This window comes from Motacilla alba, chromosome 1, assembly GCF_015832195.1.
Source record: "Motacilla alba alba isolate MOTALB_02 chromosome 1, Motacilla_alba_V1.0_pri, whole genome shotgun sequence".
NCBI lineage: Eukaryota > Metazoa > Chordata > Aves > Passeriformes > Motacillidae > Motacilla > Motacilla alba.
The window spans coordinates 37,177,040-37,189,414 of NC_052016.1; the positions used below are offsets into that span (position 1 = coordinate 37,177,040).

General features: G+C 41.0%; 2 protein-coding genes across 2 annotated transcripts; both read right to left on the minus strand.

The window, feature by feature from the left end:
• Positions 1–4,345: 4,345 nt before the first annotated feature.
• LOC119706216 (taste receptor type 2 member 40-like) lies at positions 4,346–5,281 on the minus strand. Its single transcript, XM_038149527.1, has one exon. It carries the CDS (start codon positions 5,279–5,281, stop codon positions 4,346–4,348), a length of 936 nt encoding a protein of 311 aa, XP_038005455.1.
• A 5,242-nt stretch (positions 5,282–10,523) lies between these two features.
• LOC119703346 (taste receptor type 2 member 40-like) lies at positions 10,524–11,743 on the minus strand. Its single transcript, XM_038143140.1, has one exon. The coding sequence runs from the start codon at positions 11,741–11,743 to the stop codon at positions 10,808–10,810; it is 936 nt and encodes a 311-aa protein (XP_037999068.1). The 3' UTR covers positions 10,524–10,807.
• Between the last annotated feature and the right edge of the window lie 632 nt (positions 11,744–12,375).

The window sequence follows — 12,375 nt, forward strand, 5'->3', positions numbered from 1 at the left end:
TTCTTACGCAGTGGGATCTTCTCAGTGTTTGTTCAGACAAGGCTGGGAAAGGATTTGGTGGCTCTTTCCTCTTAGACCATTTAGGCTGCTGTCTGTCACTTCAGCTTTTTACTGGCTGTGCTGGTTTATCCACCAGCCCCTGCCCTTTCAGGCCACACTGGGATCTGAGAAATGCTCCTTAGGCCTCGGCCTTGATGAGCAGCCCCTGGGCCCAGCTCCTGTTGAGCTTATCAGAAACAGGGTCTGCTCCCAGAAACTTGCACTGCCTAACGAGCTCCTGGATTTTTTATGAACAGCCTTGGAAACTGTTTTTCTCGCCTGAATGGCATAACATCCTTGTTCTCACAGTTTCAAAGAAAGGGTGCCGGCCCCAAGCGTGGCCAGGATGGAATGTTGCCAGGACTAAGGCCCGTTCACTTGTGGCTACAAACAGAGCTCCAAAATGAGACCCTTGGAGCTCTCCTGGGCCACAGCGGCTGGGACCAGCAACCTCCCTCTGAGCCAGCAAACTTTCCTTTGCTGCACTCGAAGATCACTAAATAACAATGGATCCTGGGCTGATACCCCTGCTCCTCGAGGCCCCTTTGCCCATTGAGGAGCTGCAAGGGTGTCCAAAGTCACTATTTTGTTAATTTTGAGGGGAATTTTTCACGAGTACCTTGCTCTGACTTTTTATGTCTGTGTGCATACAAGTGTGCACAGCTATGGCAAAACAGGAGAAATGCTGCTCTCTCAGGTGTTTAAGTATCTTAGGTATCTAAGTAAGCTAGGCCTGTAAGTAATTTTTATTTAAGTTATAAGCTAAGTTAAATGCTGTTGAAGGTTATTCCTTTGCTAAATTGTTAAGTTTAAGGTGTAACCTAAGTTATGTTAAATGCTGTTCAGTGTTGTTCCATTAGTAAATTGTCAAGTTTAAGGTACAAGTAAAGTTTAAGTACTGTTAAGTTTGAGTGCTATTAAGCTTTTCAGCTGTATTTCTTTTTATCCTTGCCCTTTCTATCTTTGTATCACACACAGCTAAACACACACCTAAACACACATACACAAATAGATAGTACTTGATTAATTTATGTTTTGATTGAGTGGACTTTGTGTGTTGCTTTTTTACCCTTGATGTGCCTTAATCATCTAGTAATAAGTACAGTGAACCCTGCCAATGACCTTTGACATGCTGTTGTTTACTATTAAATCTGATTTTTACTTATACCCTTGCTGGTGATTTTTAAAGCAATCTCAACTTTCATAACACTGAATAATGAGGTTTTCTATTCAGGTCTCCTTTTTTCCCTGTAAAATAGGGGATCTGGGAATCCATGAGTGTAAGACATACTTGTAGGTACACCCTTTCTGTCACTGTGGTAAAAACAAACAGTGACTTACTGACAACTCCCTTAAGCAGAAATTTCCTTCATTTTTTGAGCAACTGACATTAATTGCTCCTGGACTTTCACAAACACTTATATTCTGTCATAGCTGAACTGAAATTTCTGCCTATCCTGCATTTTAGGTTAATTCAACACACATTTACATATGTGTGCAACTACTTGAAGATAATAGAATTTTTTGTTTTTCAGCTCTGAGCTTAGTGTAGTGTTCTCTTCCATTTCATAGGACGGATGAAAATAATTCAAAAGCTAAGTGCAAATATCATAATGTTAATGTCCCTTCATAAAAGAAAGATACTGTTCTAAGAGATTTCACTGCATAAGTAAAAGGTGCAAAAAGAGCGCAAACACACTCAAAAGAGTTGAATACACAACAAAATTTGGCTTGTGTAAGACTCTTGCAACCTGAAGGCATGAATAACACTTGCATTTTCATATCTTAACAAACTAAGCTACTCTGAGATGGAAAAAAAGGAATTTTGGTGAAGAAATTGTCCGTTTAATAGATGTGTGTTTTGGTGTAAGACGCTATCCAGTTAAATGTTCCATTCCTGCCTTTCATTTCAATATGCACATGCAGAGCTAATAAGGGACCACCATATAATGTGCCCAGCTGCCAACTGTACACGTGCTACCAATTCTTAAATCATGTTCTGATGGGCATTGAAAGCAGAGTCCATCAGATGTTGTCCAGAATTTCCATTATGAAAATTCCAGCTGTGCTTATGGGAATGCAAATCAGAGAAGGATCCTGTAGTCATCTCTCACGTAGATGTTTGCATTTCTTGCCTTGCGCTAAGGACTCTAATCAGATTACTGTTTTTTCACTTGGAAAAGACTGTGCTTTAGAAAAGAAATGGGGACTACTCTTTCTTTGAATTGCTCACTGATGACATTTTTCATTATTAAATTACAGTAATACAGAAAAGTGCTTTTAACAGAATAGGGCTTTGTTTCAAATGCTGGCCTCATTGCTTTGTGTGAATGGTTTCGTAGAAAATCTTGTGAGGTTTTTCCTGGATGCTCAATGTGAAGAGTTATAGGACAAGATGATTTGCATGATGTCTTCTGGCAATGTTAGAACAGGATGAGCTCTAAATTTTGTTTGTTTCACGATTTGATTGACCCTACCAGACTTGAATCGAGATGCCATTGCAGTTATGTGGCATTGGTGTGTGTGGAAATAGTTCATATGTTTTGGAAGGGTCTAATTCGATGACTTTCAAACCTTCTTCAGGTTGCAAACTGGCAGGTTTAAGGTGGGGGGAACAAATCACCTTTAGATTACAAACAGAAGAGAAAAAAGAGAAAGTGCCTGCTCTCAGACAAGATGCATGTCTTCAGAGGATCCTAATCCCAAGAAATGTCATTTTCCTACTAATACAGAGGTTGCTGCTTTCCTTCTCAGAACAAATACTTATCAAACTTCTATTCCAATTTATCCAATAGAACAAAGGGATTTAGTAGATGGTGTATATAATGCATGCTGAACATATTTTTATTCATATGGCCGTAGTTAGTTAGGAGGTTAGTTACAGACAGAAAGTCTTCCAGAAGACTGACCCTATGAGCATTTCCCAATATTTCTGTTGGCTTTCCCTCTTAGATGCCCAAATTCATGTGAGTCAACTGGTAACTATTTGATTTAATTTTATGGAAAGGAAGCTATGGAGGGAAGATGTACTTAAAGAGGCAGGAAAACAGCCTTTGGAATCTCATGTGCATGAGGAATGTGGAATAAGGGAACATAAAGCAATTTGTGTGAGAGCAGCTGTTCAGGGTGTCCCTGCTGAGCAGCCGTGTGCCTCAGAGCTCAGCCAGGAGCAGGATGGCTCACACGGATTGCGGGTTGAGCACAGCCCACGTGTTTTGCTGGTTGGTGTGGTCAGAGAGCTCTGAGGCTTGTTCCTGAACGCCAGTGAGGGCAGAGCAGGGAAGGGCAGAGGATGGACCAGCCCTCCCAACACGGGTGTCTCATGGTGCTGGGCTGGGAACCAGCATGGTGACAATGCATGGTGCTGACAATGGCATGTCAGGGTGTCATTGCCATGCGCTGAACTTCTACCATCCTCGTTAAATGGCATAAAAAATGTTCATGGAAGCCTTTGCTTTCACCTGTGGTACAGTTTTTGTCATGAGGGAAAGGAAGACTCGCTCCCAAGTTATCCTTTGACTTGTTAATTTTTAATTTGTAAAATAAAGCAATTCAGGCGCAGACTCAGATCAAGTACAGGTACATTGCTTCAAACAGACTGACAACATCCAAACCAGATACATTGAATCAGGATGGGCTTAGTGAATACAAGGCTCAAGTATGTTTCTGTGACAGTCACTTTAAAAGTGAATATACTCCCCCTGCAGCTGAAAAGAGTCATGAAGCTCCAGTTCAGATGTAACAATAATGCAGTGACACAGATCACTGTTTCAGCAGGAGGAAGAAACTCAAAAGGCCATGTCATGCTTTCCTGAACCATGCTGGAATGTTATAGACACTTTTAAAATCAACAAATATTTCACTAGAGTATAACCAGAGTCAAAAATGATGAATGAGATATTCTGAAAATATTTGGAATTCCTCAGAACCCTCATTAGGAGGTTGTAGTAACCAGAAACCACATTTAAGCCTTATATTCACAGAATGTGACCATGCCTGTGCTAAAACAGGTCTATTCTATTTGTATAAGGTGTTGTAACTTCAAGTATTCCAAGCGATTACATTCTAGTCTGTGTCTTGGCCCTGTTTTTCTGCTGTGTTAGGGAAACTGTGGTGATTTCCAAGGAAAGTACAGCAGATAGTAGAAAATATGCACAATTATTCTTAATAAGACTGACATCCAAGTAAAGCAAATTCCCACCTTCCTATTGACTGCTGATTCCAACACCTATTATTTATATCTCGGATGATTTCAATTTAATTGATTTGGATCTAAACTAGAAAGTCCAGGCTAAGCCACTGTCTTTTACATGGATGCAGTTCTGACGTGACAGTGACTGTGGTGCCAAATCCTGGCTGGCAGCTCTTGAAATTTGGGATTGCTCCAAATTAAGACCAATGTGTGTGCTGTAGGGCAGGCAGCCATTAAAACGACACAGATGGAGTCTCCATTGCTTAAAGCTGAAAAGACATTGAATACGATGATAAGCACACAAATAAAATATACAAGGTAAAAGATAAGGAAGGAGCAGACGGACTTGATGGCTTTCATATGGGCCTCTAAGCTGGGATCCCCAAAGCCACTTGCATTATTTTGCATCTGTCTGGTGTGTATCAACAGAGACCAAATCAGCAGGATGCTTGAAACCACAGACAGTATTAAAGGCATACCTATACCAGCATTACAGAGAAGAATTAATAAACCCAAAGTGTCTTTCCTTGTGGCTCTCCTTGCTGAAGAGTTGGTCATGGATGAAGGAGCAGTGATGTTCTTGTGCACACCGTAGACATCCCAGGCAAAGGGAATTGCGGCTGTGAAGGAGCAGAGCCATGATGTGAGCAGCATCCAGGGCACCAGCCTGGCAATTCTTAGCTTCAGCCAGATGAAGAAAGACTGTGTAAAACTGGCAACCTTGATACAATAGAAGACACTAAGCCAGGCTCCAAACCACAGGCTAGAGTAGCTCATAAACGTAAAAATTATCTTGGTAACTCTTAGCAGGTTTTCTGTGTAAAAGAAGGGCTCATAAAATATATTCATTAAGTAATCCAGTGTATTCCATGACTGCAAAATGAATTTAGATGAACTCAGTGAGATCATGATCATATCATATGGAGGCCACGTTTTGCTCCCAATGCAGCTCAATGAACTGGCAGCCAAGATAATTCCATCTCCTAGAATTCCTGCCATGGATTCAATTATAGCAATGCATAGACAAAGGAGAGCGAAAGATGTCATCATTGCAACTCAAGAGCTTGCAATTATTACTCAGCTTGCTCTGGGCTCCTGAAAGCCTCAGATCTGGCACTGCCAATCCCAAGGAGCTGTTATGGGCAATGCTCACCTATTTATCTCAGAGGCAGAAGTATCCTAATGTCATTTAATATTTCTGCTGTTTTACATCTTGTGTTGGGGGTTGATGTGCCATCTGATTTGTCTAAGCATGCAAATTGGGTCAAGATTCAATTACATAGTTTTCATTTTGCTGAAAGGATTTGCATTGGAAAGAGTTGTGGTGCAGGTGAACTGTGGTGTTTACAAATGTGGATTTGCACTCCAGTGTCTGGTGTACTTCTTTACATGTCTCGATTTGCTTTTCTTTCTAATGCCTTAATGTCTCCCTTTGTTGCACTGTTATGTCTCCAGGGTTTCTGAGACATAGTTGCCATGGCCTCTTCTAATAGTGGGGTAACTTTTCTCTTTATCAGATATTTTCAAGTTACTGCTGCAAAGAGGATTGCCATATTTTTCTTTTGTGGAAAGTTTTGAGCATTATAATTATCATTACATGCTTCCTCTGAGTGTCCCAATGGAGAACAATAAATTTCTGTGGGAATATCAGAGCAGAGAAAAGGAAAATAATTTTGCAGAGTACCTCACTGGTCCATTTTTCACTGGCCTCCAGAATTGCTGTGAAATTTGCCTAACGAATTTAAGATCTGGGAATATACAACATTACATATAGGGGCAGTAGCACAAGTGTTAATTGAGGCACAATTTTGCTCCAATATGGAATATGCATATGTTTTTGAAATTCTGTTATATATGCTAAAAGAAGTGAATTCCACATCCAAGGAGATACAGGTCTTCAATATAAGCGGAGAGGCTTGGATTCCTTTAAAAGCATTGGAACTCATGTTTCATCTGTAGCCCAGAATATAGAAGAAAGCACACTAAAGGTCTTCAGAAGTGCAGTGGCACAAGTAGCTGTCAGTAGCACAGTAAAAATTTGTGGGGAGTGATCAAATGAGAAATTTTGAGATGTTTTCAAGGTGGTTTCTTTGAGTACTTTGAAATTTCCTAGTGCTTAATGTAATCTATGATGGCCTAGGAGAGTGTTCAAGCCATTTTGATCATGCAATCATAGGAGTAAAACTCCATGAGCATTCACCTCAGATTTATGTACATTTGTTTATATATTTTATACATGTACTACTGTGTGTATTATGTACATATTAGGTACAGATACTTATTATTTGAAAATATACACCAAGAAAAGGATTGAAATAATTCAAGACCAAATAAAAAATATTTAAAAAATTATTTCACTTTAGTATTGGTACAAACTCTTTTTCTCTTCTCATTAAGAATATGATTAATAAATATTTTTAGTGAGAGCAACATGATTGCATATGCCCAATTTTTGGTTTTTGATCTGGGCTTATCACTTTGTGACACAGTGATTCAGAGACCTTGCTCTATGTTCAGTTTTGTTGAATACATGCTCTGAATGGCTTCCCCACTATCACATCTGCAAAGTTCTTTGTTGAAATTCAGTTGAAATTGCCAGTTTCCCTCTTGTCAAAACTTGCAAACTACTCATATATTCTTCTGGTTTTATATGTTTACCAAATGGATTTAAAACTCACAGAAGCTCTTCCTTTGGAGATTTTTAAAACAGTTTAGAACATTCTGCTTCCAAATTTTGCAAGTGTACCTTTATTAGAGTTTTTTTAAGTTGTCACACTTCTACAATTTTTGTCATGAAAATCTTTTGAAAAGCAGTTCCTTTCTCATCCACATTTAGAATTTCACTTTCACCTTGAAGAAATAAAGAAGTGTGTTTGGTTTTTTGACAGGAACTGCTCTGTAGCATGCTATTGACAGACACTTCCAACAGAAAAAAAGTCAACAAATATGTATCACTTCCCTTTTAGTAAAAGAAAACTTTGGCTGCTGTTTAAATTCAACTCATTAAATTCAGCTCTTTAAATTCAGCTTTTAAGCTCACTCATTGAATCACAGAACGGTTCGAGCTGAAAGGGGCCTTAAAGACCATCCAGTTCCAAGCCCCTGCCATAGGCAGGGACACCTTCCTGTAGACCAGGCAGCTCAAAGCCCCATTCAGCATTGAGCCTGAGCCTCTTGCCACAAGATAACCAGCAAATGTTTGTGTGATATGTGTGGGGTTTATGGGGAAGGTTTTGGCAATGGGGAGGCTGCAGGGGTGGTTTTTGTGAGAAGAGACCAGAAACATGCCTCTGTGTCACACAGCAGTAGTCCAGTTACCCCCAAAAGGGACCCACCATTGGCCAAGGCTCTGCCCACCAGTGATGCCAGTGACATCTCTGTGACAACTCATTTAATAAAGGGTAAAGACCAGTGCACAGCAACTGTGAGAGAGAGGACAGAGAGAGAATATGTGAGGGAAACAGCCTTGCAGACAGCCAGTCAGTGAAGAAGGAAGGGGACAAGGTGCTCCAGGCACCAGAGCAGACATTGCCTTGCTTTCCCTGGACAGGACCATGCTGATGTAGACTGTGACTCTGCAGGCTCCGGCAGACCACACTGCAGCAGATTTCCACACTGCAGCAGATTTCCACACTGCTGCAGATATCCACACTGCAGCCTGAGCAGAGCCCCCTTGGCAGCAGATGGTTGTGCCCTGAAGGAAGCTGCATCCTGTGGAGATCCCACCATGGAGAAAGCTCGTGGCAGGAGCTGCAGCCTTTGGGGATCCCACGCTGATGCACTTTGTTCCTGGAAGATTTCACCTTTTGGAAAGGATCCCCTCTGCAGTCCCCATTCCCTATTCCCCTACCCTGCTCAGGGAGGGAGAAGATAGAAGAGTGAAGAGGCAGTGATGGGGGAAAAAGGTTTCTGTTTTTGTTCTTTCTTTCTCACTCCCCTAGCCTGTTATTGATTGGAAATCTCTTATTGATTGGGAATAAATTCAATTATTTTGCCCATGTTGAAGGAATCCCCACAAGGCCAGGCAAAGACACTGAGGGCACTATCAGGCCTGCAGTCCACCCATAATGTGGGCAAGGACAGCAGATAAGCTCTGTGAGAACAATGAGGGACAGCCACAAGTCCAGGGATTGCCAGTCATGTCCAGAGTGACAAGACATGCCTAGGATCAAGCCAGTAATTCCAATCTTCAGGCCAGGATCAGTATCCAAGTGAGCTAAGCAGGTGGAAGGGCACAGGCAAAACTGCAGCACAGGCTCAAGGGGAGACCAAGGTTGACCCTCAAGCTTAGAAGTGGCTCCTGAATGTAGAGGGGTCCAAGCCCCACTGAGGCTTCATTCAGCAATTTGCTAAAAGGCCAGTCAGGTGGACTGTGGAAGTTGGCTTTGAAACAAGGCAGCCAAACCCCCAAAAGCAAGGCCTTACTTTCACCAGAAAGTCCATTCATAGCTTTTTGGCTTCCCCTGTCCCCGCATACACAGAAAAGCAGTACAGCCTGGCACACAGGTTTTGCTCTTTTTTTAAATCCTGCTGTGATGGGCACTGAAAATTGACTCCATTGCATGTTGTCCTGAATTTCAATGATGAAAATTCCAGGTGTGCTTATAGGAATGCAAATCAGAGAAGGATCCTGTAGTGATCTCTCATGTAGATATTTGCATTTCTTGCCTAGAGCTAAGGACTCTAATGAGATTACTGGTTTTTTTGTTGTTTTTTGGTTTTTTTTCTTGGAAAAAACTGTGCTTTAGAAAATAAATGGGTTCTTCTGTCTTTCTCTGATTTTCTTACTGATTATTATTTTCATCATTAAATTACAGAAACCCAGAAGAGTGCCTTTAACAGAAAAGGGCTTTGTTTCCAATGCTGGCCTCATTGTTTAATGCTACATGGGAGCAGTTTCCTAGAAAATTTAATGGTTTGTTTTTTTTTCTGGATGCTCAATGAAAGAGATACAGGACAAGATGATGTGCATGATGTCCTTCTGGCAGTGTTAGAGCAGGATGAGCTTTGAATTTTGTGTTTTCTGATTTGATTCACTGGACCAGACTTGAATCAAGCTGCAAGAGGGTCTGAGTAGCATTGGTGGTTATGTAAATAGGTAATATGTTTTGGAAGGGTCTGAGTCCATGACTTTTAAATTTTCTTCAGGTTGCTATATGGTTAGTTAAGATGTGGGAATCAAACCAATTTCCATCCCATGGAAAAACAGACAAAAAGAGAAAAATGCCTACTTTCAAACAAGATGTGTGATACCAGAGGATCCCAACTGCTGTAATTCTCATCTTCTTACTAGTACAGAGGCTGCAACTTTTGTTTCACAGAATAAATTTTTATCAAATTAATTTATTAACTTATCCAGTAGAACACAGGGATTAAGTAGATGGTGCATATAATGCATGTTAAAGATATTTTTATTCATGTGATAATAATTAGTTAGGTGGTCCGTTACACAGAGGAACATCTAGCAGGAGATTGGCCCTATGAGGTGCTTTCCAAAATCTTTGTCAGTGTTCCCTCTTAGACGCCCAAATTCATGTGAGTCAACTGGTAACTATTTGATTTAATTTTATGGAAAGGAAGCTTTGGAGGGAAGATGTACTTAAAAGAGGCAGGAAAACAGCACATGCTTTTGAATCTCATGTGCATGAGGAATGTGGAATAAGGGAACATAAAGCAATTTGTGTGAGAGCAGCTGTTCAGGGTGTCCCTGCTGAGCAGCCGTGTGCCTCAGAGCTCAGCCAGGAGCAGGATGGCTCACACGGATTGTGGGTTGAGCACAGCCCACGTGTTTTGCTTGTTGGTGTGGTCAGAGAGCTCTGAGGCTTGTTCCTGAACGCCAGTGAGGGCAGAGCAGGGAAGGGCAGAGGATGGACCAGCCCTCCCTGGGTTGTCTCATGGTGCTGGGCTGGGAACCAACATAAAAATGTTCATGGAAGCCTTTGCTATCACCTGTGGCACAGTTTATGTCATGAGGGAAAGGAAGACTCACTCCCAAGTTATCCTTTGACTTGTTATTTTTTAATTTGTAAAATAAAGCAATTCAGGCACAGACTCAGATCAAGTACATGTACATTGCTTCAAACAGACTGACAACATCCAAACCAGATACATTGAATCAGGATGGGCTTAGTGAATACAAGGCTCAAGTATGTTTCTGTGACAGTCACTTTAAAAGTGAATATACTCCCCCTGCAGCTGAAAAGAGTCATGAAGCTCCAGTTCAGATGTAACAATAATGCACTGACAACAATCATTACTTCAGGAAGAGCAGAAGAAAAGCAAGAGGCTGTTTTATTCTTTACTGAATCATACTGGAATCTGAGTCTTGGCCTTGTTTTTCTCTTGTTCTAGAGAAACCATGGCAATTTCCAAGGAAAGTGTAGCAAATAGGAGACAACTTACACGACTTTTCAAAACAAGACTCAAATCCAAGTAAGGCAAATTTTTACACTTCTTCATGATTCCAGATCAAGGCCCCAGTCGATTAATTCCAGTGCCTATTATTTTATAGTTCTGACAATTTCATTTTAATCAATTTGGATCTAAACTAGAAAGTCCAAATTAAATCATGATCTTTTACACGGATATAGTTCTGACAGGACAGTTAGTGTGGTGCCAAATCCTAGCTGGCAGCTCTTGAAATTTTGGATTGCTCCAAATTAGAACCATTGTGTGTCCTGTAGGACAGGCAGCCAATATAACTACGCATATGCATTCCTTATCACTTAAAGGTGTAAAAACACTGGAGTAGAGGAGAAGCAAACAAATAAAATATGTAATATAGAACATAAAGAAGGAGCAGACTGACTTGATGGCTTTCATATGGGCCTCTAAGCTGGGATCCCCAAAGCCACTTGCATTATTTTGCATCCGTCTGGTGTGTATCAACAGAGACCAAATCAGCAGGATGCTTGAAACCACAGACAGTATTAAAGGCAAAGCTGTACTTGCATTCCAGAGATAAATGAATAAATCCAATCTGTCTTTCCTTGTGGTTCTCCTTGCTGAAGAGTTGGTCATGGATGAAGGAGCAGTGATGTTCTCGTGCACACCGTAGACATCCCAGGCAAAGGGAATTGCAGCTGCGAGGGAGCAGAGCCATGATGTGAGCAGCATCCAGGGCACCAGCCTGGCAATTCTTAGCTTCAGCCAGATGAAGAAAGACTGTGTAAAACTGGCAATCTTGATACAATAGAAGACACTAAGCCAGGCTCCAAACCACAGGCTGGAGTAGTTCAAAAATGTAAAAAAAGTCTTGGAAGCTACGAACACGTTTTCTGTGTAAAACAAGGGCTCATAAAATATAGACATTAAGAGATCCAGTGTAGTCCATGACTGCAAAATGAATTTAGATGAACTCAGTGAGATCACAATCATGTCATATGGGGGCCACGTTTTGCTCCCAATGCAGCTCAATGAACTGGCAGCCAAGATAATTCCATCTCCTAGAATTCCTGCCATGGATTCAATTATAGCAATGCATAGACAAAGGAGAGCAAAAGATGTCATCATTGCAGCTCAAGAGCTTGCAATTATTACTCAGCTTGCTCTGGGCTCCTGAAAGCCTCAGATCTGGCACTGCCAATCCCAAGGAGCTGTTATGGCCAATGCTCCTCACCTATTTATCTCAGGGGCAGAAGTATCCTAATGTCATTTAATATTTCTGCTGTTTTACATCTAGTTTTGTGGGTTGATGTGTCATCTGATTTGTCTAAGTATGCAAAATGGGTCAAGATTCAATTACATAGTTTTCATTTTGATGGAAGGATTTGTACTGGAAGGGTTATGGAGCAGGTGAACTGTGGTGTTTACAAATGTGAATTTGCACTCCAGTATCTGATGTCCTATTTTACATGCCTAGATTTGGGTTTTTTAAAATATCTTATGTCTTAATCTCTTCCTGTCTTGCTCTGTCATGTCTTCGTTTACAAGTGTAATCTCTGTGGCCTCTTCTAATACTGACGCAGGTCCTTATTAGATGTGTTCAAATATCTGCTAATAGGCTTGGTGGGCATGTGACAGCCAATCAAGGTCAACCCCCCACAAGTATAAAGGATTTTCATCATCTCTCCCCTGCCATTGCACAGTATTGTAAAGGTTCTAATATTTCAAGGTCTTGTTTTTATGAAATGAACAAAACTGAT